The following is a 25,177-nucleotide window of genomic DNA, read 5'->3' on the forward strand; positions in this document are numbered from 1 at the left end:
CATATAAGTCCTAGCTGGAAAGTGCCTTTCCATATAAGAAGCAATTTGGGGGTATATGCCCTAAGGGAAATGTATATAGTAGCCCGCCATTGGTGGAGGAATAACCCAGAGGAATGTACCTGACATCTAAAGCTCAAACGTCATAAAAACCCCCCAGTCCTACAATAAGTCCTGTTCTTTCTCCATAGAGACAGCAACCAATTCCAACTGATAATCTAGCCCGAAGTGTGCGAAAATCTTCTCGGATTCGAAAATACCATCAAAATGTCCGGCTGTGCTTACTTCCCCGCCTGGGAAGAGCGATTGACAGAATTCTTCCAAGAACAAAGACGGTCCAACGGACGAATTGTACAGAAAGGCATTCCGGAGGATGATTTTCATGTGGAGACTACAACCAAACAATCCATGGAGGCGGTCGTGTATGATACCCTCATTATGTCGCACAAACGACATGGTCCCATCTTGGTCATGGTGTGTAGCAAAGGTCATGGGAAATCCTCGGACTATGACCGGGTTCTGATGACCAGGGAGTGTAAAGCGTCAGTCAAACGTGCACACAGAATTCGAGAAGCAGACGTGAAGTCGGATGCAAAGGTAGTGAGGACCGCCCGGGTGTACGGAGCGGTGTTGAGAGGGACTAGTCTTGAGTTTCATGTAGAATGCTCCCACGGGCGCCTTTTGAGTTCTATGGAGGAGCCTCATGGGGAAGGACTGGCGGATTCTAGTGAAGATCTCTCTATAGTGTTGACAGGACTGCGGGTGCTCTCGTCCGAGAAGGTAGACCTGGAGGATTCAATCGAAGAGCCTCAGATGGAATTCCCAGGAAGTCTGATGGATGTCATTGTCCATGGTAGACGAAGGGTCTTTCATCAGAATTCGTTCGATATTATGAGCATTTTGAACAATCTGAGAAAGGAATGGGGGCTCCCTTTACTTAACAGCCCTCCAATCTATATCAAGCCTGTGGTACCAGTCAATACTCCGGCACTTGTGTTCCCGTCTGTCATGGCTGATGACGATCAGCCAGAAAGTTTCCAGAGACCTGAAATGAGGAGCCGTGGACTTTCTCTTTTGAAGAGTAGTTTTAACCGTGGCTCCCCTACCTGGACTCACAGTCCCACCCCGAGTGAACTGGGGCTGACTGCTGAACTGGACCCTGCTAGTGAATCGGGGCTATCGGCTGAATACCATCGTCGGGAGGCTCCTAGTGCGGAGGAGAGTTCTTTGGATCAGATTACCCATAGCGACCTTGGCGTCAGTCCAAATTATGCGGAAGACTTTGAGGCCTCTGACGACAACAAAGGCGTGGTTAGTATGGATAGCGATGACTCGGTCAATCTTCTCACTGACATCCCCAGCAGAGGACTGAGAGACGCGGCACTCGATGTCTCGTCAGATGATAACCTTAGTTCTCGATGGGGCCACATGCCCGCTATATGGAGGCGTGCACGGCGTGAGCGAGAAGCCAGGAATGATATAGCACCCAGTCCCTCTATCAGGGGGTCTATAGCAAACTTGGATGAGGCTTTTCAGGGGCTGCCTTTTAGCGGTACTGCAGACGGAGTGACGGTTGATGCGGAAGAGCGCGAATAGCGTATCATCGTTGCATGTCTTGTGCTGAACCGATGGCTCGATACTGAGTTCTGTTACTCTAGAAAATAGTTAGATATCTGCCATGATAAAAAGTTATTGGATTGAATACCGTGTTTAGTAGCAGATAGACTTGTCCTTCCCAAGGTGGTATCCTAAGCAACCACACGGATTAATATGCTATGTCTCCTCAACGCAGCATTCAACAATGCTTTCATTAGTACTTATAAGGCATGATAGTTCACAATAGTAGAATATCTCAAAGAAGAGCATGCTAAGGGACATTGATGTTGGAACGACAGACTCCTAGGTATTCCAGCAAACACTGACACTCCCCTAACAACGACCAACACACAGAATAAGAAAATATCCACCGCTGCCATGGCAAAAAAACATCAACAGAACAAAGAGAACGGTGCCTCCCCCCATCCCATCAACATCCCAACCAAAAAAAGCAACCACGACCCAAATCATACGACATCCAACCCCATCCATATCACCATCGGACCATAACCCCTTACGGAGAGTAACCCTCAGTCGTGTTCTGTACAACGTTCCAAACCGCGCCATGATTCACTGCAGCTTATCTCAGCCCAGCCATGTTCCTATACTACAAGGAAATGTACCTTCGTGTTCATCGAACAATATACAGTCAGTAACCAGTTGCCCGACCAACTCGAGTCAGCACATCAGCCCAAATACGGGGTTGCATGTATACGAGTCTCGTGATGCAGCTGATTCCATAACCAATGATATAAATCGCGCGTCTGCCTGGATCGTATATGCGGCTTCCAGTAACCTTCATTCTTTTACTCTCATCTCACTCTACCTTCTAATCATCCATTGATCCGTTCATTCATTCACCCATCCATGCCCTAACCATCATCTCCGGGACAGTTCCGGACAACCCCTTCAACAAGTATACTCGCATATAAATATCCTCCGCAAAAACTACGTCAAGATGCATCTCCCACCACCACCATACCAAACCCTCCTCCTAACCCTAACTCTCCTCACGCTCCTCACCCCAACCATGTCCACCGCCCCCCTCACCCGCGACGTGATCATCATCGGCGGCGGCGCAGCAGGCACCTACGCCTCGATCCGTCTCCACCAACAGCACCACTCGGTCCTCGTAATCGACCACAAGCCCCGTCTAGGCGGCCAAACAACCACCTACCACGACCCCATCACCAACCACCCAACCGACTACGGCGTAACCTACTTCCAAAACATGTCGATCGTGCGGTCGTTCTTCACACACTTCAACATCCCCCTCACCTACGCAGCCTTCAACTACCCAATCGACATGTTCGACTTCAACACCCTCACACCCATCCCCACCACCACCACCTCTGCCTCCAGCAACGCCTCCAACGAAGCAATGACCCGCTACATCACCCAACTGAAACGCTACCCGTACCTAAAAGTAGGGTATGACCTTCCGGATCCGGTTCCGGAGGATTTACTGCGTCCGTTCGGGGAATTCATGCAGCAGTATGATCTGACCGCTGGGATCGGGGACCTAGGGGGCTCGATTAATCCGCTGGGCGACTGGCCGCGGAACCCGGCGGTGTATGTGATGAAGTATGCGAATTTGGATGTGTTGGAGGGGGATCGGACGGGGTTTATTAGGCCTGAGGGACGGGATAATAGCTTGTTGTATGAGAGGGCGGAGAGGGAGTTGGAGGGGGTTGGGGGGGTGATGTTGGGGGTTAGGGTTGTGGGGGTGGAGAGGGATGCGGAGGGGGTGGTGGTGACGGTGCGGAAGGGGGGTGAGGATGGGGAGGTAGTGACGACGGTCAAAGGAAAGAAGCTGGTCGTGGCAATTCAGCCCAGTTTGACCAGTTTGGCAGGGTTTGATCTGAGTGATCAGGAGAAGCGAGTATTCGGCCAGTTTCATCATTTATTTTTCTACACTGCGTTGATGCGAATCAAGGGTCTGCCCGCGGACGTGTGTTACATGAATCGGGCAGCCGATGATCCGTTCTTGTTGCCGCGGTTGCCGGGGATATTGCAGCTCAAGCCGACGGAGGAGAACGAGTTGAAGGTGGCGAACTATCTGAGTATGACGGAGTTGTCGGAGGAGGAGCTCAAGCAGGGCATTCTGCATGATTTGCAGAGTGTGCGGATGCGCTCGGGGGTGAATTTCCCGGAACCCGAGTTTTTGGCGATTGGGGATCATAGTCCCTATGAGTTGACAGTGTCGGCGGAGGCGATTCAGAATGGTTTCTATCGGGAGTTGAATGCGTTGCAGGGGGTGCGGAATACTTACTACACTGGGGCGACGTGGGAGAGTCATAGTACGCCGCAGATCTGGGAGTTTACGGAGCAGATGTTGCAGAAGCATTTGCTGAAGGCGCTGTGATAGATGCTGTAGATGTGTTGAAGCTGTGAAGTAGTATCAATTCATGTATGTTGAGTTGTTTGAGGCGTGTGATATTGTTGTGTATATCTGTGTACTGCAACAGGTTGTGCAGACGTGTCATCACGGCGGCGGTGCTCGGTGTCCGAAGTCCCAATTGCATCTGGCCAGTGAGATATTCTCCGAGCCGAGAATAAACATGCTGGCCCGCACGGATCAATGCCTGGTGGATGTGTAACCCTATCTTAACGGCTCGAGGACATTTCGGACAAACGCCAATACATTCATGTAATGAGATAAGCTGACATCTATCTGTACGCATCATCGTACAACGACAAGAGTAACTCGGGAAGCGGCCTCGCCGAATGTCATGCATAAACCCGAGCTGATGTCTGACACGACTGACGGTTACTCAACACATCGGAACTTCGCCTCCCGTGTCCACGAATCCACAATCTTGAGCCGGTCCAGATCATCATTAACGGCCAAAAACCGGTTACTGTACTCCCCACCAGGAACAACGGGAATCAGCCCATACTATCGTTGGCGGAGTGCCGCGTCAGCAACCTGAAACGAAAGATGACTGTGAATCGTTCATACCTCATTTGCTCCGTTGCTGAATCCACGAGGCTCAACCCACACATGGTATTCCTGATTTTCATGGTGGAGTGTAACCTGGCAATATACAGTGAATTCGTGTATTACCATTGCCAAAAAGGTATACTCACCTTAGTCGGGCTTCCAAACTTGCCAATCAACTGCCGTCACAAACCGAGAATCAGCCTTGAAGTAGTCAGTGCTGCTGAGTTACTCACGCCATCGTCGCAGCACAGCCAGAACTCGCCATCCGCTCGAAGTTTATTCGCGGAACTAGGCTGGTCCTCTTTTGGGAGGAGTGTCAGCCGATTCGTTCCATCAATGGCCAGAATTCGGCCAGAGAAAGAGGTATAGAGTCCAGCAAGAGTCGGCATTGAGAAGATGGTCATAAAATGTTGACCGGAATGTCAATCTCAACGCGGGGAAATGGCTTCGCAACTGACTCAGGAGGAACAAGTTGTGTAATAACACTGGTCGTCCTGATGCAATATATAACGTCGAGTCAGGGTCAGGTGTACCGACTCATGTTCCACCATTTCTATACGAAGCGGCTGGCGAGGCCCATGCGAATTCAATGTAGACATTCCGTCCATTCGCACCCTGATGTAGATACTCCATTGACCAACGAGGCCATCGCTCTCCGCTGAAACAGAAGTAAACGAGTTCCCGGAAGGACCTTCGCATGTCAGGGATACGTAGATACGAACATCAGCTCTCACATCATCCCATGGGGCACCGGCCCAAGTCCCCCCAGGTCTCGTTTCTATGCGACAGCAGCATGTGCTGTAATCGACAAGACTTTATATGACTCGACACGCCCTGCATATGCTCCCAATCTCCTTGCAGTATTCATTTCAACCACTGCTTTGTTCCTGATTCCTAATTGTTGCATTGAATAAGCAAGACAGAATGATTCTGGCTACCAATGGCGGCGAAAAGCCTCAGTTTCTTTCCCAGGCAGCAGCGAATACCATCGATAACGCCGGAATCTCGCCAATCAGCGTTCAAGCAGTCCATCAGGCTTCCAAGTTTCAGGAAGAAATGGTGCTTGTAACGATGATGGATCAGCATCACCGCGTCTGCATGGAAGCACAACATTTCATCAGTCGTGAGACAATCCATGCGGCTGGAGTAAATCGTGCGGCTCATGCACTGGCCCGGCGACATGCTGTACTACGGTCCATCTTTTGCTGGAACGAAAACATCACCGATCGACATCCGAGTCGGATCTCGCTTGTAGTGCTGGGTACCAATTACCCACAGCAGAAGATCACGTTGGTTGAGAAGTTGTCGCCGGGTCCCGACTTAGAGAACACCTATATCGAATTTTGTGTCCTTGGACTGCCGGGGCCTGCCGCAGTTGCACAATGGCATGGAGGAATGCCATGGAAAATTTCCATCAACCAGTTGCCCAACCGAGGGTCCCGTGTGACCCTGTGCTATCATCACGCACTTCTAGATGAGGTATCAGCTCGCCAACTGCTGTTATCTCTGCAAGACGAAATGAAAAATCCCGGCTCTGTCGAAGCCACGTCCGACGTCTACGCCGTTCATAGGGGCCAGAGTTACCGCCGCAGCCGCGATATGCGAACACGGCTACAGGATAAGATTTCCGGCATTCCCTTTTTGCCTTTCACGCTCGGTGACTCAGATCCCGCCAATCGGGACGGGCATGGTGAGACAATTGGCAGAGTGGCTGTCGAGTCTCACGGTCGATCCAGCCTGCCTCCATGGATGGCCCGGCTAGCACTATGCATGGCACTCCGTGCATTTGCAAAAGTCGAAGACGCTGTGTTCCTGGAGCTAACATCAGGACGAGGAGTTCTTCCATCCATTCATCGAGAAGCGCTGGGTCCTGTCCTCGTACCGCAACTTCGATGGGCCAAACTTAAAAGCCACACCCCGCTCTCCGATATTGCCGAGAAATTGCATGTAGAGAACGAAATCCATCATGCATTCTCTCCAGGAGAGATTGAATCTTTCTTCCCACAATTGGACAGATCGCTTCAGGCGTGCCTAGTCTGTCACACTGAGTCATGTGCCAGCGGAGTGGGCAGCTGGGCTTGGGACTGCAAGGAATCACGGTATGATAAGTCATTGGTGATCGAAATTCTGCCACATGAGAATGCCTCCCTGGTCCGTGTTTGCTATCACCGCAACCGGTTTACAGATCAGGAAATCACCGCGTTCCAGCAATTCATCTGTGGCTGTCTTCAATGGCTGCAAGAGAATCAAGACAACCTGAAAGTCTTTACCCTTGAGTCTGCCGTCAGTCACATTCTCTCTGCTAGGCCGGGTGTGGCAGTCTGTATCGATCATGGAGTGCCTTTCGAGCAGCCAGACATTCACCCCGGCCTGCCCACCAACGCATCCGAATCAACCCCAGAGCAGTTGAGCTGGAGATCAACTCACTCATGCATGAACCAGATAGAAGATCAGCAAAATATTTGCGCTCACCATCTGTTTGAGCAGGCTGCCAGACGCATGCCGCACAAGATAGCTCTGCAGTATGAGTGTTCTGAGTATATGACTTATGAGCAGTTGAATGATCGCTGCAATGCGGTGTCTGATGCCCTCACAGTTTGGCTGGACTGTTCTGACGCGAGGGTATTTGACCAGGAGATTATTGTTCCCATATCATTTGACAAGGGATTTGACCTGGTTATCGCCATGCTCGCAGTCCTAAAGTCTGGCGCTGCTTATGTGCCCATCGACACCAGCCATCCTGCTGACCGCATTGCGAACATCATCAGCAGAACAGGCGCGTCTGTCATTATCAGTGACGGCCACACTGGTACAGACAAGTTGCATGAAGTTTCTGAGAAGACAGGAACAGCAATCGTCACACTTGATGAGTTGACCCAGACGAATGGGTGCCGAGCTCCGTGCATACGACCAGGACAGGAGCAATCGGCCTCATCCTTGGCCTACATCCAGGTCACATCCGGGACGACTGGAACGCCAAAATGTATCATGATCGAGCACCGTAACCTGCTAGCTTTCATGCAAGCCGACGAACCCGACTTTCTCGGCAATTGGAGAACTAGCAAGTTGCAGTTGTCCAACCGCACGTTTGACATCGCCATGGCGGACATATTCGGGACCTTGGGGCGTGGAGGAAGACTGGTCCTCGGCCCAGACGCAAAGATACTCTCATGTCTACCCGAGTGGTTGGAGATGACAAGTGTCACGGACCTGAATACGACACCCCTGGTTGCAGACTTACTAGAAGACCACGTTCCAGCACATCTGAGTGTGCTCATGGTGGGCGGAGAGCCCTTCCACCCCTCCCTCATAAACCACACACCCAAGAAATGCCGTCTGTACAACAACTATGGCCCTAGTGAAACAACGTTCGTGGCAACAAGCTACAGGATATCGCCCGAGGATGAAGGACGCGCAACAATCCCGATAGGTCGCCCATTCGGAATTTGCAAGATTTATATTTTGGCACCTGACAGCATGGAGTGTGCCCCCGCTGGGGAGGTCGGTGAAATCTGCATCGGTGGTCCTCAGGTTTCTCGAGGCTACCTGAGGCAGCCAGATCTCACGGACACGAAATTCGTACATAATCCTTTCGAGAATGATGGGCATCAGACACTGTATCGGACTGGAGACCTTGGACGATATTCCCCCGACGGCAGACTCGATTACCTCGGGCGTATAGACAGACAGGTGAAGATCCGTGGACAGCGTGTCGAAACACTCGAAATAGAGACAGCGATAGGCAAACATCCCCGCGTCAAGGCTTGTGCGGTCGTCATAGGGGAATCACTTCATGGGAAAGCTCTGGTTGCATTTGTCGAAATAAATCCAGGTCGGTCTTTGGCCGATGAGCTGACGAATGAAAATCATGACTGGCTGTGTATCAAGGCCGAAATCAAGTCCAATATGGCCGGCTGTTTGCCGGACTATATGGTACCGGGGCACATTGCGATGCTGGAAGATGGCCTTCCTCGTTTGGCTAGCAACAAGCTCGATCAGCAGGCGCTGGCATCACGCGCTACGTTAGTCCTATCGAAGGAAGAATTCCAAGCGACCGCAGAATATGTGCCCCCACAGGATGAAGTCGAAAGGCATGTCTGCGAAGCCTTCAGCGACGTCCTTTCTTGCGGAGCTGGTATCACTAACAGTTTCCTGGACCTCGGAGGGCACTCTGTCACAGCAATTCGGGTGGCTAGTAGGATTAGAAAAGAGCTCAGCACCAACATCACCTTCCGAGATGTCCTGGAGTGTTTGACCCCTCGTTCTCTGAGCATACGCATTCGCGAATCCGGAGAACTGCTGCCGCATTCTGCGGCGTCCTATCATGTTCCAGACTCTAAACCCGTTGAACAATCGTTTGCACAAGGACGCCTCTGGTTCCTAGAACAGCTTCATTCCAACTTGAGCTGGTATCACTTACCACTTGCGTTCAGGCTACGAGGGCCGCTGCATCTTGACTCTTTGGAGGCTGCTTTGCTCGCAATTGAACAACGTCACGAAACGCTTCGCACAACATTTGAAGACAGGGATGATGTCACAATCCAAGTGGTTCATCCTTTTGTACCAAGAAAAATACGGCTTATAGATATCGGTCAACACCCAGGAGATAGGGAAGAGCATCTTCGTTCTGTCTTGCGCAGGGAACAAACGACACCGTTCGATCTGAAGACCGAACCCGGCTGGAGATCAGCCGCGCTGAGAGTAGACGCTGAGGACCACGTCGTATCCCTAGTTCTCCATCATATTATCGCAGATGGATGGTCCTTGGGAGTGCTCGTTCGGGAGCTCATATCATTCTACTCTGCGAAGTTTCACGGAAAGGATCCCTTGGCGCAATTACCATCGCTTCCGATTCAATATCGTGATTATTCCTTGTGGCAGCACCAGGAGAAACAACTGATAGAGCAGGAGCGCCAATTGCAGTACTGGACTGATCAACTGCGAGGCAGCCATCCGGCCGAGTTCCTTTGCGATAGACCGCGACCGCCTGTTCCATCAGGACAAGCCAATGTGAAAGGAATAAGCATCACCGGGGCGCTGTACCGGCACTTGCAACGATTCTGCCAACGATTTCATATAACACCCTTCATTGTCTTGTTGGCTGCTTTTCGAGCCGCCCATTACCGAATGACAGGATCAGTAGACGCAACGATCGGCACTCCAATCACGAACCGTAACCGCGAAGAGCATGAAGGCTTAATTGGGCTGTTTGTCAACATGCAGTGCATGCGGATCCAAGTCCTAGACGAGGATACTTTCGAACTGCTGGTTCAACGGGTGAAAGACACGGCGACAGCAGCATTTGCCCATAATGAGGTGCCTTTTGAGAAGATCGTTTCTGCGCTGCACCCTGCGCGAGAGGGCTCTCGCAACCCATTGATACAAACAATCTTTGCAGTTCACCCAGAGCGTGTCGACAAAGTCTCTATCGAAGGCCTGGAATCGGAGTATATTAACCTCACAAATGCCACGAGGTTCGACCTTGAGTTCCACTTTTACCAAGACGATGAGGGCCTAGACGGGGAGGTCATGTTCGCAACTGATCTGTTCCACCATCGGACAATTGAGACCTTGCTTGCCATTTTCCAAGATATATTAGAAGGAGGATTGGAGAGGCCCGGTACTGAGGTTGAGGCTATGTCTCTTCTGAGTGGCCTTTCCGCCCTTCACCATATGAATTTGGTCAAAGTTCATCGCACCGATTACCCTCGAAACTCAAGTATAGTCGACGTCTTTCGTGAGCAAGTGGCCGCACATCCTGAAGTAATGGCCGTCAAAGACGCTTCGCACCAATGGAGCTATGACAGGCTTGATCAGGAGTCGGAAAAGATGGCCAATTGGCTGAGCAAACTGGGGCTTCCGACAGAAGCAGTGATTGCAGTCTTTGCGAAGCGATCATGCGAGACCATCGCAGCTTTCCTAGGCATTCTCAAGGCAAACATGGCCTACCTGCCACTGGATATCAAGTTTCCGGCTGCTCGAATTGAAATTATCCTCTCTGCTATTGAAGGACGCAGAGCTGTTCTTGTCGGATCAGATGTTCAACTTCCGATGATTGAGGTCGACGGGCTAGAGGTTGTCCCAATGGTAGATCCATTTGGCCTGGACAACCGAGTCAGCAACGAAAACAATGAACGCAGCAATCCTGGGCCCAGCAGTCTGGCATACGTCATGTTCACTTCGGGGTCCACCGGCCAACCAAAAGGGGTCATGATCGAGCACAGGGCAGTTGTATCGCGCGTTAGAGACTGTAATATGCTTGATAACGAGAGCGCCGCGAAGCCATTTGCCCATATATCTAGCATCGCTTTTGATGCAGCAGTCTGGGAGATTTACGCTTCCCTGCTTAACGGCGGCACCGTGGTCTGTATTGATACAATGACAGTGCTGGATTTTGTAGCTCTGTCCAATGTGTTTTCCCTACATGGCATTAGGATAGCACTTATGACACCGGCCTTGCTGAAACAATTTCTTTCAGAGTCGCCAGCTTCCATCTCGGAGCTTCATACACTGGTTGTTGGTGGAGAACGTTCAGATCCCCAAGATCTTTCCCGAGCACGCAAGCTGGTTCAAAAGGAGATCATTAATGCCTATGGGCCGACTGAGAATACCGTGTTCAGTACCTTCTATCGACTGCCAGATGGAGGTCAGTATCATAACGGTGTTCCGATCGGAGAAGCTGCTACCAATTCCGGGGCCTACGTTATGGATCAGCACTTACGCTTGGTCCCACCTGGTGTAATGGGCGAGCTTGTTGTAGTTGGCGATGGGCTTTCGCGCGGCTATACTGACGCGAAGAGAAACGTCAATCGGTTTGTTGACATTGAACTCGACGGCCAAATAATCAGGGCATATCGCACGGGTGACCGAGTTCGTCACCGACCGATGGATGGACAACTTGAATACATCGGCCGGATGGATGGCCAGGTCAAGATCCGAGGTTTCCGCGTCGAGACAGGGGAGATTGAGCATGCTATTCTCGAGTCGGGCTTGGCAGAAAATGCCGCAGTCCTCTTACAGCAGCCGGATGACCAAGAAGCTCGGCTGGTCGCCTTCGTCAAGGAAGCGAAGGATCTTCGAAACCAAGGTCGTATCGACCGCGGCGAACAGGAATTTGAAGAGGCTTGGCAGCGCATCTTTAGTGAAACCACCTACGACTCCAAGATCGACACTCACAAGGCCGGGAGAGACTTTTCTGGCTGGAAATCAATGTATGATGGCTCATATATCGACACCGGGGAAATGAACGAATGGCTAGACGATACAATTGCAGCCATGCTCAATGGCGCGCCCCCAGGCCATGTTGTTGAGGTCGGGACAGGCTCGGGAATGATTCTCTTCAATCTTGCAGAGGGCCTGCAGAGCTATGTTGGCCTTGAGCCGGTGAAGTCCATTGTGGAGTTTGTCCATGAGACGATTGACAAACTTAACCCGACCTTAGCAGAGAAAGTAACGCTGCATGTCGGCACCGCTACTGACTTGGACAAGATAGCGGTGACCGATGTTTCTCCAGACCTGGTCGTGGTGAACTCTGTCGCACAGTACTTTCCCAGCGCAGAATACCTAGGCAGACTTATCGAGGATCTTCTCCGTGTGCATCAGGCCAAGACAATTTTCTTCGGAGACATGCGGTCATATGCTCTATATACCCAGTTCCAGGTAACGAAGGCATTGCATGCAGGAGATACGATAACCCCTGAGTATATTCACAAGATCATGACAGAGACTGCGGAAAGCGAGACAGAGTTGCTCGTTGACCCGGCCTTTTTCACTGCCTTGACGGATCAGTTCCCTGACCTTATCCGTCACGTCGAGATCCTGCCCAAGCGGATGCAGGCGACAAATGAGCTCAGCTGCTATCGGTATTCGGCTGTTATTCATGCTGCGCGCCAGGATTATCTTCACGAAGTTCACACCGTGGACGATGATCAGTGGATCGACTACAGTGCCTCTAAGTTAAGCCGGCAAGGGTTGTTGGAGCTATTGCAGCAGACCCATGAATCAGCTACTGTAGCTATTGCTAATATTCCTCACAGCAAGACCATTGTTGAAAGGCTCATTGTTGAAGCGCTCTCAAGTCAGTCAAGCGTCAGAGATGCTGGTTGGATTTCATCGCTCCGTTCCATATCCTCTATGGTTAACGCGCTCTCTGCCGTCGATCTCCAAGACTTGGCTTCCCGCGCAGGATTCCGTGTGGAGTTGAGTTGGGCGCGGCAGTTTTCGCAGCATGGTGGCCTCGATGCCATATTCCACCGAATCCGACCAGAAAGCGGGAGGCAAAGGACCGTGTTCAGATTCTGTACGGATCATGCAGGTCGCTCAACGCAAACGTTGAGTAATAACCCAATGCAGAGTCAGTCGGGACGGAATCTTGAAAAGGAGCTTCAACAACGATTAAAAGAGCGTCTGCCTTCGTACATGGTGCCGGCTGTCATCAGGCTCCTTGATGAGATGCCCATCAATCACAGTGGCAAGGTAGACAGGCGTGCACTATCCGAAATGGCCGCAACTACCTCGCTTGCGCAGATACCAACCACTGCAACCCACGTACCCCCGAGAGACGAGGTTGAACGCGTGGTCTGCGACGAATTCGCCAACGTACTTGGATCTGACGTGGGTATTACCGACAACTTCTTCGACCTCGGCGGTCACTCCTTGATGGCGACTAGAGCGGTCTCCAGGATTGCGGAACGAATGAAATGTGCCGTCACTGTCCGTGACCTGTTTGACTATCCCGTGCCGAAGGCTTTGGCCAATAGGATATCAAAGATGTGCGACAGTAGGAGTCAGGAAGAAGCAGAGGCAGTGAATATCCTAACCTTCGCTAACCTCGCCCCGATTAGAGTAGATGAATGGCATCAGGCAGTTGAGGCTATCGGGATCTGCACAGAGGATGTGGTGCAGCTCATGCCCTGCACTGCTTTCCAGGAGGGTGTCCTCACCACCGATCTCGTCCTTGGAGAAACCCCGGCTTATCTGGCTACCATGAGGCTGGAATTTGATGAGCTACTGGATATTGATAAATTGCAATCAGCATGGCGTTCAACGGTAAAGCGAGAGGAAGTGCTTCGGACGGTCTTCATGCCGTCAACGCAGGGCTTGTCCGGACAAGGCACCTGTAGCGGTGCGTTTTTGCAGGCTGTCCTCCGTTGTGAGTCGGCAGAAGTCGACAGAGTCACAACACCCCGGCTTGCTCATCCACAAGAGAACCATTCTCCGCTCGACCTCGGGATGGGTCACATACCGGTCTCGTTGACCCTGACGCGAAACGAAATTTCAGGCAACTGTGTCATTGAGTTGACGATCCATCACGCTCTGTATGATGAGGCCTACCTGTCCTATGTTCTTGATGGGCTGTCCCGCGATTATCACCTAGCGCAAAAGCCTAAGCCCGACGCCGGCCAGACAGAAGGCCACGTTCCGTTCACGGCTTTCATTCGCATGTTACAAGACAAAGACCGAGCTGTGGCTTCCTCGTTCTGGAGGGAGTACCTCAACGGTGCCCCGGCAGGTAGTTGGCCAATTCCATATGGCCTCAAAGGGCCCATGAATGAAGATAGAGTTCCGCTAGCAAAGTCTGCTGAGTGGAAAGGTAATGCAGCAGATATCTCAAGAGTTCTTGGCACCACCCCTGCCGGAATTGCAAGAGCTGCCTTCGCTTTATGCATTGCGGCACATGGTGACGCAGATGATGTTGTTTTCGGCGAGGTCTCAAGCGGGCGATCTCATTCCGGGTTTGTTACCGGTCCTTGCATTACCACGCATCCAGTGCGAATTCGGTTGGGGACAGACGTAAGGCAGCAGGACAACGACGTTCCAAAACAACGTGTCTCAATAGAAACACTTCTGAAGCGCACAAGGGATGCATATCTGGACACAATACCCCATCAGCATCTCGGTGTCGAGTCCATCAGACAACTGACAGGCAATCCCGACTTGTTGCCCTTCCAAGTGCTCTTCGTTTACCAAGAGACACACTCAAAGGGCACGGATCAATTACCATGGGCAAGCTTCAGAGTTGGCCATGATGAGCTGAGACATTCAGACTTTCCCTTGGTGCTTGAAGTATCATGTCAGGATCCCACAGGTCATCTGCGCATGCGTTGCGTGTTTGATCCCTTCATACTACCTCCCGCGGATGTAGAGTGGTTTCTGCAACATTTTGTCGATTCGCTCAATCTTATTGCACACTCTTCCAATTCCCAGGATGATTGGGATTGTACGGAGGCAAAGCTGACTATTACTGAGCATGAGAATCGTGCCATCCAGCTATTGTCAACCCAGAGGGAAGACCCTCACGAAGCAGAGTGTGAGGAAATACCTACTGTTGTTAATATCATCCGCAGGCAGGCAATGCACGCACCAGACAAGATTGCTCTACAAGTCCAGTCGACCGAATTTGTTACCTACAGGCAACTTGACGACTTGAGTAGTCGTATTGCACGTGGGCTGCATGAAGCTCTGGAGAGTCAAGCTCGTGGCATCATCGAGCAACAATACGTTCCGATTTTCTTCGAAAAGTCAGTGCACATGGTTGCCACCATATTAGGCATACTAAAGGCCGGGGCGGCATTTGTCCCCATGGACATTCAGCACCCTATCCCGAGATTGAAGGCAATTTGCGAAGCGACTCAAGCCAGAGTCATTTTTTGGGACGGTATAACTGGTGGCGACAAGCTGCGCAATCTGTCCAGATCGACAGGAGCAACCCTGTGCACCGTGAATGCTCTTCTTCATAACAACGGCCCGTCTTTCAATGAGAGAGCGCCATCCTTGGAGTCCTTGGCCTATGTTCTCTTTACTTCAGGATCAACCGGTACACCAAAAGGGGTCATGGTCGACCATCGCAACCTAGCGTCATTCGTGGCCTCCAACGAAGGAAGTACGGACTGTTCATGGACTTCAAACCGACTTGCGCTGCTTGCGCATACATTTGACGCATCGATGGGTGACCTATTCGCCACTCTTTGTAAAGGCGGTCGGCTCCACTTTGTGCGTCAAGACGACATGCTGCCCAGGCTGAGTCACTGGCTAGAAGCACTGAGCATCACACACTTGTCGCTGACTCCCACGTTGGGTGCTCTGATTGTGAATGAGCTTAGCAGTGACCAGGGATTACCTTTTCTCCGGTGTTTGGTTTTTGGAGGGGAACCCTTCCGCCTCAGCTTCCTCAGTCGGGTACCGAGAGCAGTCACCATCTGGAATGGCTATGGCCCCACTGAGGCGGCTATTGAAGTAGCGGCCTGCAAGCTACAAGGGCCCGACACCGATGTGTGCATAGGCCGGTCGTTTGCTCCGATTGGAACACCTGGATGGCACAGGCAGATACGCCTGTTACACCCCGGAACAAACGAAAGGGTCCCCATAGGGTGCATTGGAGAGTTGTGCATTAGCGGACCGCAGGTTGCACGAGGGTACCTCGGCCAACCAGACTTGACTGCAGCACAGTTCACTCCAGACCCATTCTCAGTAAGCGGAAGAGAAAGGATGTACCGCACAGGGGATATGGCGAAGCTCCACGGTGATGGATACCTTGAGTACCTTGGTCGGATCGATGGGCAAGTAAAACTCCGAGGTCTTCGAATTGATACTGCCGAGATCTGCTCCGTGGCGCAAAACCACCCGCACATCATGACCTGTGCTGTGGTCAAGCTCCAGCGCAATGGAGCTGAGGTTTTGGCAGCTTTGGTCGAGGCAAATCATGGAACGGCTATCAGCAAGCTCATCTCCGAGAATGCTATCAAGGAGTATATCGCACGCAGTGTCCCGGTCTACATGGTGCCGGCCCACATCTGGGTGCAAACAACACCATTGCCTCGAACAACAAGTGGTAAATTGGATAGAAGGGCCATCGCCGAAATAGCAGAGAGCAAGTACAAGGAGTATATGGAGAGTCCCTCGGGCCAGTTAGATTTGCCAGTTCGGGCCGCAGCAGGCACCCTGGAAGCCAAGATAGCTTCACTTTGGGCAAAGGTGCTAGGAATCAAGGAAGACACGATCGATATGACTGCAGAATTCTACCAGATGGGTGGTGACTCTGTTCGGGCCATAGTACTCCTCGCATTACTTCGTCGAGAAGGACTGCATTTCGATATGACAGATTTGTCGCAAACTTCGACTATTCAGTCGCAGGCAGTCAAGGCTCGACAGGGGAAGCCAGAAAGCAGCATTCCAGGGCACGTGCATCTGCGTATGCGGCAGGAGAGTGTGGCAACTATTGTCCTCGTGCATCCCTTCCTCGCACACTCGACAGTATTCGAGCCTCTGCTGCCGCTGTTGGACGATGCGTTTGACATACTCCTGCTTGACGACCCTTTCTTGGGCACAGCCTATTGCCCAGAGACACTGTCTGAATGGGCCAATCATTATCTCAATGATATCCAAGCCCATGTCCAGACCGATCAGCCCGTTGTCTTTGGCGGTTATTCATTTGGTGGTCTAGTTGCATTCGAAATGGCACACTTATGGGACAAGTTGCACGGAGAAAATCGCAGCTCGGTCATTTTGATCGACCCTGGAACTTTTGGGCGAGAGAACATCCCTGCGAAAGACAGAAGTCAAAGGGACGACCTGATTAAAAACTCCCTGGGTATGACGGATGTGAAGCCAGGCGACATGTTACCATTCCAAGAGCATTTTGATCGACATCTGAAAGCCTTGAGACAATTAAGCGAACCGCCAATTTACGATGGCCAGTGTCTCCATCTGGCCTTACCTGATCGTCTTCAAGATGGCGTGGTTCCGTGGTGGAGGGCGCGTTGTAGCGACATCACTTTATGCGTCCTTGACTGCCGCGACCACTACAAGATAATGAAGGACGCGAAGCTGGTGGAAGCGGTCGGCCGGCTCATCAACGAGCATTGCCACGCATACCTGACGAGAACCTGCACGATGAGCAGTGCTAGTTCAGAGTCTGGGTTCTGCGGAGGGTCCTCAAGGACAGATGTGTCGACGGAAGATGGCGACGCTGTGGGTAGGAAGAACGGAGTAGACGCGGGAGATCGGCCAGAGGAACAACCGACCAAGCGAGACTAGGCCCAGCTGGGCTAGTGTCTCCCACATCATGTCTAGCTCAGTCGGGACTAGCGCGAAGTTCCGGTGCGGCAATACGATATTAATCTCGCTCCCCATCACTATCAACTACCGTCACAATCATATTGTTCGCTTTATGATCCCCGCATGGACTTGACACGGACGCCATGCCTCCCCAACTGCACCGTTTACCCGCCGAGAAAAGTATATGAGAAGAAGCTCCATGTTCTGGGTATGAACGTGGATGTCGCATGGGGCAATATGGCATAGAAATGGGATGCCGCATGGCCGACAAGGGTTGGCTGGGAGTACGTATGACATTTGAGGGTTAGACCAAATACTAAGAACCGTGATCCTGAATATGCCCACCAAATTAATAAACTGTCATCAGCAAAGAGAGAGAGAGAGAGAGAGAGAGAGGAAAGAAAAAGCCCTTCACGCCATAAGATACGAGTCCAAGATTTCCCCACTAAACGGATCCTTAAATGCAACATAGGCACAAAAATGCTTGTGACTGACTTTCAGAGCCGTCATCGTCTCTCGCAGAACATCCAGCGCAAATCCCGGAATTTCTTGTGTCTCCTTGATGAACTTGTGATATTCATCACGCAGAAATCCCTCCACGGTGGCTTGTGCGAGGATAATCCGGACCGGATGTCCGAGGGGTAGGGTCGCAGCTGACACAATGTGCTCAGTTGTGAGATAGTTAGTATGAGCGTTGGGATCCCTCGCTTGACTCCTCGTGGCTTGGCTCCAGTTCGTATCAGTGGAAGGTGGTGAAGGACAATTTTCAACAATCGTGCGCTTAATATGCTCCGCCATACGATCCCCCGACCCGGGGATATTATACATATCCATAAGTCGGGAGAACTCGATGGCCGTGGAAATGGTCTGGGTGGGTGGTTCGTCTTCCAGGATGACGGTGCCGGTGCATAACCACTGCAGGACCATTTCGAAGCTGCGGACGGAGAGCACACCGTCGATTTCGGTCAATTCGGCGACTTGCTCCTCGCCTTCTCGAAATCTGCCGTTGAATAGGCAGGCGAAGTAGGAGGATTGTTTGCAGAGGATGTGCTTGGGGACGATGTAGGTGTGTTGGGTGGGTTTCTTGCCGAGATGGATGGTGACTTCGGCACCACGGTAGCAGGGGAGGACGCTGGGGTGGTTAGTTGGAATCCCAAGGAAACGAAAAGGTGCAGAGGGGTGGAGACATACGATTTGACGAACTCTTTGGCTGGGACTGCTAGCATGGGTCGGGTGGATTCTCCTTTTTTGCCCATTATTGATTCCTCTCTAGACAATCCAGATGATTCTTGCGGATGATCGAGGAAAGACGGTGCAGTGCAGTATGAAATATTTGATGTAGATAATAGATTCAGAAGAAGACGATGCAAGGCGGACGACGCGTCTTTGAAATACTGTGCCCCGTCCCTTGGGTTATAAGGGGAAGCCAGCGGCTATTCGAAACCGATAGACAATCTCCGTAAGAAACCGGCTGGCGCGACCAGAATTAGACTTGATAGCCAGACACCTGCCGCGATATCTTTCCTGGGGTTACACAAAGCATGGTCCTTTGACACCTACCAATGGGCACGTCTTGGTCAACTTTCTTTGTCCTCCATTGTGCCAATTTATTCCACCCAACTCAACCCCGATCCAAATCACAATGACACCCCATGTACATCCAAACATGCTAAGTAAATAATCAACGCCCCATAGCCAACAACAAATCATCACTGGAACGCGACACATGCAACATCTGCAACTGGACCATATACGACACCTCCTCCGGATCCAACCACACCACAACAGGCAAATAATCAAAATGGCCCGTTCTCTCCGGCTTCACCCGCATAATATACGACGCTTTCCAATCCCGAATCAGCCCCGACTGTCGATACTCCTCGACAATCCTATTTCTCGGATTCGTGACACTCGACGTCCACGGCAGAACATCAGCATCATCATCCCTCCGCCTCCACAACGCCTCATCCGTCAAAATAACGAAATCGCCATCCGCCGCGACCCGTTCGTAAACCTCCACAAACGCATCCCCCCATTCGCGCGCCAGCGAGATCGGGGCCTTCCGTCCCCACATCAACGCCCACCGGGAAAGATCCAGATCGCAACTCAGATAATCGAAGAGAAGACCCATGCGCACCCCGGCGGTTCCCTCGAATTCCTCCCGCTGGGGATTCTGGCACTGCGGCCAGTCGAAGGTACGCGCGTATCGCTCCAACGTGGAGATGTCGTTGATCGTGCCGGGGATGCGCCAGACCGCATACGTGCGATCCTGGGAATTGGCCCAGAAGCGGAGAACCGTGAGATGGGGCAGGGGGGGTTGTTGGATGAGCATGCGTCGCCAGCTGGCCTCACGACGCCACCAGGCGGGTCGTCGGAAGGGATACGCCATGGGGCCTAGGCGGCCGTAGAAGATTCCGGCCCGGGCGGCGTCGTCGACGATGGGATGGTCGTGAGGGGCTTCGGGGGCAGGTAGACCCTCGGGGTAGGATGGTCCGGAGGGGATGTTTAGGGGTGGGAAGCAGTCCCCTGGGGTTCGGAGATAGGAGGGGTTTTGGTCGTCGATGTCCGGGAAGAAGGAGGGGAAGGTCTCGCGGAGGAGGGGGTTATATATGGGAATCTCGGTGGAGGGCGCTGGGGCTAGGAAGAGGGCTTGTTGTAGGTATGTGGATCGTTGGATCTGGGTCGCCCAGGTTCGACATACTCGTTGGGCTATGAGGAGGGTTCGGACGTCTAGGTGGCCTAGGATTTGGACTAGGAGCTCTGGTATGGACAGCACCTGGCCCAGTGTTGAGTGCGCCATGACTGAACTCGATTGGAGGAGATTGGAAAGAGGAGGAGAAAGAGGGGGATATCCGCTGCAGGGCGGGAAGAGCATTCAACCGTTCATTATTTGGCCTCGGAGTCACGGGGCGGCGATAGGTCTGGAGCTGCCTGCCACTAGCTGCGTTAGGATTAGGTAGCCGAGATCCCTGCAACTTAGTTCGACGCGATATAGATAAGTTCCGATGGTCGAAGGAGATACCAACAAAGGGCACGCAAGAGGACCGGCGCGCGGCGTGATGGGCGCAGCAGCAATAAAGAAGCGCGCGGCGGGGGGGGGGGGGGGAGAAGCAGGAACTACAGGGATCTATATTCCGGATGACAGAATACGCGTTAGACTTCAGGATCAAGAAAACAGGCTGAACCCATAGTGTATCTCAAGAAAGGGGAGGCTACAATCCAGGAAAGGGTTATGAAAAATGCAAGTGATGAAGCGACTTCGGCTGTTCACAGTGGATCGAAAAGGAAAGCATGTTGATCGGGAGCCCAACAAAAAATGATCATGTTTGACACCTGAACACACCAGAAACTCCTTCAGAAATCAAGTGCAGCCGCCAGGGGCTGTGCGGGCCGTTTCGTAGCTTGCATTGGAGCTTTCTGAGTCGAGCCAGAGGATCTCATGATATCCCTCAATCCAACCGCTATGAGAATGGAAAAGGCAAATGTTGTCCATTGTATTATTTGGAGCGGTTCGCCGGCTTTGATTTCATACGTCGGTGCCTCTGCTTGGTTGTCGCAGAACTGCATAGCTGCCACTGCCATTGTAATGGAGATTGCAGCACCGAAGCACAGAACGCACGATATCCCCACAAGAGCTAGCGATGTCGACTCAAGAACTTGCAGTGCACCTCTCTGGGCGTCTGGATGTTTCACTCTTATCTGGAAGAACAAGAAAAAGAGTATTCCCAGCGTGAAAGCGACCCCTCCCCCCGCGAGGATGGGAAGGAGGATCTTGGACGATAGAGTAAGGCCAAACTCGACGAGATCATCAGTCAGGGCGCTCCTGCCATCTAGCGGGGAGAGCCGTTCGAGTAGATCTTTCGTCGGAATACCAGAGGTAGTGGAGCACAACTGCGAGTCCGTGGAGTTGACGGAAACACTACACATCCCTACGGGCAGAGGTTATTTTGATGGCCTTGCAGCAACTGGGAAAGGCGGGGGCATCTATGACTGCACTTACCAAAGTATCCCACTTTGATCTTACTCCCAGAGCTCTCCGCGGTGACCTGGACCAGAAACAGGTTCGGGATGCCAGGGGACGTCGAGAGGCAGCCTGCCAAGGCCAAAGCTAGCTGAAGATTAGCTTCCATCCTGGTCAGAGTGGCCATTCCGTTTACCCACTGTAGAGCAAGAAGGTCGGCACGAAGAGGAAGTATAAACAGGCCTGCCTGTTAACGTTTCCTGTCCCACGAATCAGTGGCTGTGGTCGTGGAGCAGCAGCTGTAAGTGGAATCTACATACTTGTCCAGCCCATTTTCAAAGGCATTGCGAGTATGTTCTGGTGTTTGACGAGAGAGCAAAATAGAAGAAAGCAAGGGAAGGCTGACTAGTGAAGGGCACTGGATTGGCTGATGGGTGTTTGTTCTAGTGTCTGGTTTGAGCCTCTCCCGAGATTCGTAGACAGATGTCGCTTTTATATCTACCAACAAAGAGGTCGTCCAGGCACGGATGCCTGTCCGCCGCATCATTATGGCTATGCGAGACACATTCGGGGTTTTGGAATGATGCGGCTATCTATCGAACAGCCACCGGCGGCTAAGGGAGGTGAACTCGGGCTGCGAAGATTCTTGCCTTGAGGTGCCAATAGAGGCGCAACTGACTAGTCAGTTGTTACGCGCCGTGATTGCCATCACACATAGATAGTACACACTAATACTAGTATGATCATGTCGGCTGCTGAGGCGGGCCCGGGCTGGGTGATGGGAAAGAACCGGAAGAGTCCCACTAGAGGAAATGTCCCGGGGCTCCGGTACCCTAGCACTAGCGTCTTCATGCTATCTGTACGTTTTTCACCAACCACAAGGCGCGGCTACCTGTTGGAAGAACGACCCCGCTTCTATTGGTGGGTCTCTCAAGTGAAGCAGCTTTCGCCATTGGTGACGGGTGAACAGACCTGTTTAGCCCGAAGGGCCGAAGGGGTCCAGACGTGCAAGGCTCCCAGTTGGGATATCCAACAGGAGGCGCTTAGGCGAGGCTCCCCCCACCAAGCTTTCACATGGAGGCCGTGCGTCGGTGGTGAGTCCCGACCATGTATGGCGCTTAATCCTCGGCGAACACTGCCCCGCCATGACTTGGTTGCTTGGGAAATAGTATCCGTGGGGAAAATGCCTCGTTGCGAAATCCTTCGCGTGGCGCTCTGGAGATCTATGAGGTCTCAGAACCAATTGGCTCCGAGCCTTGGACTCGCTTCCTACTATACTCTGAGTCACCGAGATGGCGTCTTTCTGGACAGGGATACGGCGTTAACCCGGTGGCTATGGTGTATCGTACTGGCATCTTGCGCGATGAGAGGGTTGATCAATTGCTAAGAAATACGGCTCATCAGGTCAGTAATTGAACCACGCACGCCCAGTGATGTTTTCCTGTCACGCCATCCCCATTCCCCTACCCCCTGTTGCCCGCCACATTCATCACATTGGAACTCCAAGACGGGGACGCTATGGATAGTTCGTTCCTTTGTCTCTCCATTCAATCCCTTCCGCTCCATGTATGCATCGACCCAACTCCTCACCCTCTAGACCGGCGGCAAAGGAAGCCAGGTCCTATATTGAGCTCAGCCTCATGCAGTCACGGCTTGTTTCAATCAATGACTTTGGTCTTCGCGCGCCATTGTACCCCACTCCCCCAACACATCGTGCCCATCATCATGCGCAACCTTGCATCCGTTCGACGGGGCTAGTTGCGAGCAATTATAGCAGCAGGATCCGCTTGGCGTTATCAGCCTTGCCTCCCATCAACCATCTACTGGCTCAGAGTCAACCCAGGAGAGTGAGTCTTAGGCTTCTTCAACTGACGCTCAACCTCCAGCTCGGGTATGACTTGTGCTGACCCTGCGCGCTTGATAAAGGTCTTTCCAATGATATTGACCGAGGCGGTGCTACTGTTGGTTTGTTGGAAGACATTGGGCTTTCGGAGCCTCTCTAACCGCTCGGATGTCTGAACAGCGGGGGGGGGTCAAGGGCTGCCTTGAGTGTGATCAGGTTGAGCCTCGTCGAAAGCCTCACTTCCCCTACAAATCCATTACTGGGAGAAAGGTATAAGTAGAGGACCTAGCTTCATCATGGACCGAGTCTCTTCTGTACTTGTCCAGACAAGATCGCATCGTCTTTGCTCGGAAACATCAAAGCCCCTTCCAGGTACACCATACCGTTTCTCATACATATCACATTGAAATTCGAAGCCTTCCTTTCTTTGCAGACTGCCCGATCAATGAACTAAACCTTCCTTTTTTTTTCTTCTGTCTTACCTTGTTCTATATCGCCTGCTCTCCTTCTGTGGACTTTATACCGTCCTGACGCACCCCGAGGCACCTTCGCATTCCCTTGCTGGTTGTTCTTGTGTCACATACATCTTTTTCTTATCCTTTCAGGAGATTTGTGCCCAAAGTGTCTATCGTATTCCCTGATAGAGCAGAGCCTCCGGAAACGACATGGCCTCGACGTATGATCTTGTGAATTATGACTCCGATGAGGAGAGGGAGAAGTACCCCGATATCCCCCCCTCCAATCTCGCATCCGCTGCTTTTTTCATGGCTGGCTTGTTGGATCGAGCCGGAATCCCTTATGGACTGATGGGTGGGCTTGCAGTCGCATACATGGGCAGCACACGAGCCACTCGAGACGTTGACATGGCCTTTCAAGCACCTGGAAAAATGCGGGAAATGTGGAGACTTGTGGAGGCTGAGCCCCGGTATGTCCGGCGTGTATGAAAGCCTTTAGATTGTTCCAACTGACAGAAGGGCATTTAGTCTGATCATTCCGAACACCAGATTGCTCAGCAATATAATGAAGGTATTTGTCCGCACCGGCCCAGGTTATGACAACTGCCAGCAGGCCATACCCATTGAGGTTGACCTCATAGAAAGTGGTACGTCTGTGACTATCCAACACATGCTGATCCTTCCTGTTATACATCTCATTTTCAGTATGCGCCGACCTGACAAGCTGTAAAACTTAGGGTACCAAAACAGCCCCAGAGATCTGTCTGTGAACAGAAGGGAACTGTCGCTCAACACCAGGGCCGGACCGCGAACGATCTACGCAATCGAGCTCCTCTTTCTCTTGCGAGGCAAATTGGCGGCCTTCGCTGCTCGCGCAAGACGAACTGATCTGGAAGATATTCAACACTTGGCGCGGACCTACGGACCGGAAATCCAGACGGTTCTTAATCGCCTAGATCCTGAGACCGTCACCGCTTTCCTTGAAAGAGTGCATCCCGCGGAACTTCGCGTCTGGAGGGCATTCTTTAGGCGTTAGTTACGCTCCAAGGTGCTACTAAGTTTGCCTATGGTAATGATGGCATGGTACGGAAATTGTGATGGGGATTGTTTCCCTAGGCTCTCAGGAAACCGTGGATGCCCATCCACCATGGGATCAAAGTATGCCGCAGCACGCGTCAAGGTGGATTTTGCATCGTGATGGGGGGTGTATGATCCTGATGTTGGCTGTCCAGGGGTTAGATGCGTTGCTTTCTGTCCGTTCTATACTTTTCACCGTGCTTTTCACCGTGCTTTTCACCGTGCTTTTCACCGTGCTTTTCACCGTG

General features: G+C 52.0%; 8 protein-coding genes across 8 annotated transcripts; 4 read left to right on the plus strand and 4 right to left on the minus strand.

Annotated features, from left to right (window-relative positions):
* Window positions 1-264: 264 nt before the first annotated feature.
* Window positions 265-1,593, plus strand: BO80DRAFT_439822 (uncharacterized protein; the record flags this gene model as incomplete). Its single annotated transcript, XM_025721095.1, has 1 exon — window positions 265-1,593. One exon carries the CDS (start codon window positions 265-267, stop codon window positions 1,591-1,593), a length of 1,329 nt encoding a protein of 442 aa, XP_025569240.1.
* A 958-nt stretch (window positions 1,594-2,551) lies between these two features.
* Window positions 2,552-3,958, plus strand: BO80DRAFT_420130 (FAD/NAD(P)-binding domain-containing protein; the record flags this gene model as incomplete). The annotated part of the gene is made up of 1 exon (XM_025718330.1): window positions 2,552-3,958. One exon carries the CDS (start codon window positions 2,552-2,554, stop codon window positions 3,956-3,958), a length of 1,407 nt encoding a protein of 468 aa, XP_025569241.1.
* A 298-nt stretch (window positions 3,959-4,256) lies between these two features.
* BO80DRAFT_420133 (uncharacterized protein) lies at window positions 4,257-4,926 on the minus strand (the record flags this gene model as incomplete). The annotated part of the gene is made up of 4 exons (XM_025718331.1): window positions 4,257-4,492; window positions 4,556-4,630; window positions 4,684-4,713; window positions 4,771-4,926. The coding sequence occupies 4 exons, from the start codon at window positions 4,924-4,926 to the stop codon at window positions 4,364-4,366; spliced, it is 390 nt and encodes a 129-aa protein (XP_025569242.1). The 3' UTR covers window positions 4,257-4,363.
* A 535-nt stretch (window positions 4,927-5,461) lies between these two features.
* BO80DRAFT_489135 (non-ribosomal peptide synthetase) lies at window positions 5,462-17,572 on the plus strand (the record flags this gene model as incomplete). The annotated part of the gene is made up of 1 exon (XM_025723595.1): window positions 5,462-17,572. The coding sequence occupies one exon, from the start codon at window positions 5,462-5,464 to the stop codon at window positions 17,570-17,572; it is 12,111 nt and encodes a 4,036-aa protein (XP_025569243.1).
* A 432-nt stretch (window positions 17,573-18,004) lies between these two features.
* On the minus strand, window positions 18,005-18,849 carry BO80DRAFT_450689 (uncharacterized protein; the record flags this gene model as incomplete). Its single annotated transcript, XM_025721831.1, has 2 exons — window positions 18,005-18,725; window positions 18,785-18,849. 2 exons carry the CDS (start codon window positions 18,847-18,849, stop codon window positions 18,005-18,007), a joined length of 786 nt encoding a protein of 261 aa, XP_025569244.1.
* A 212-nt stretch (window positions 18,850-19,061) lies between these two features.
* Window positions 19,062-20,451, minus strand: BO80DRAFT_292012 (uncharacterized protein). The gene has a single exon (XM_025715004.1). The coding sequence runs from the start codon at window positions 20,391-20,393 to the stop codon at window positions 19,275-19,277; it is 1,119 nt and encodes a 372-aa protein (XP_025569245.1). The 5' UTR covers window positions 20,394-20,451; the 3' UTR covers window positions 19,062-19,274.
* Window positions 20,452-20,947: 496 nt separating this feature from the next.
* On the minus strand, window positions 20,948-21,982 carry BO80DRAFT_469830 (uncharacterized protein; the record flags this gene model as incomplete). Its single annotated transcript, XM_025723044.1, has 4 exons — window positions 21,875-21,982; window positions 21,755-21,814; window positions 21,594-21,701; window positions 20,948-21,522 (listed from the first exon to the last, which is right to left on the minus strand). The coding sequence occupies exons 1-4, from the start codon at window positions 21,897-21,899 to the stop codon at window positions 20,948-20,950; spliced, it is 768 nt and encodes a 255-aa protein (XP_025569246.1). The 5' UTR covers window positions 21,900-21,982.
* A 2,080-nt stretch (window positions 21,983-24,062) lies between these two features.
* Window positions 24,063-24,582, plus strand: BO80DRAFT_370061 (uncharacterized protein; the record flags this gene model as incomplete). Its single annotated transcript, XM_025716431.1, has 2 exons — window positions 24,063-24,322; window positions 24,381-24,582. The coding sequence occupies 2 exons, from the start codon at window positions 24,063-24,065 to the stop codon at window positions 24,580-24,582; spliced, it is 462 nt and encodes a 153-aa protein (XP_025569247.1).
* Window positions 24,583-25,177: the final 595 nt, after the last annotated feature.

Source organism: Aspergillus ibericus, assembly GCF_003184845.1.
Source record: "Aspergillus ibericus CBS 121593 unplaced genomic scaffold BO80scaffold_94, whole genome shotgun sequence".
NCBI lineage: Eukaryota > Fungi > Ascomycota > Eurotiomycetes > Eurotiales > Aspergillaceae > Aspergillus > Aspergillus ibericus.

Bases quoted from the DNA above. Each gene is read 5' to 3' on its own strand.
- BO80DRAFT_292012 (XM_025715004.1), bottom strand. From the start codon at position 20,393: ATGGCGCACTCAACACTGGGCCAGGTGCTGTCCATACCAGAGCTCCTA.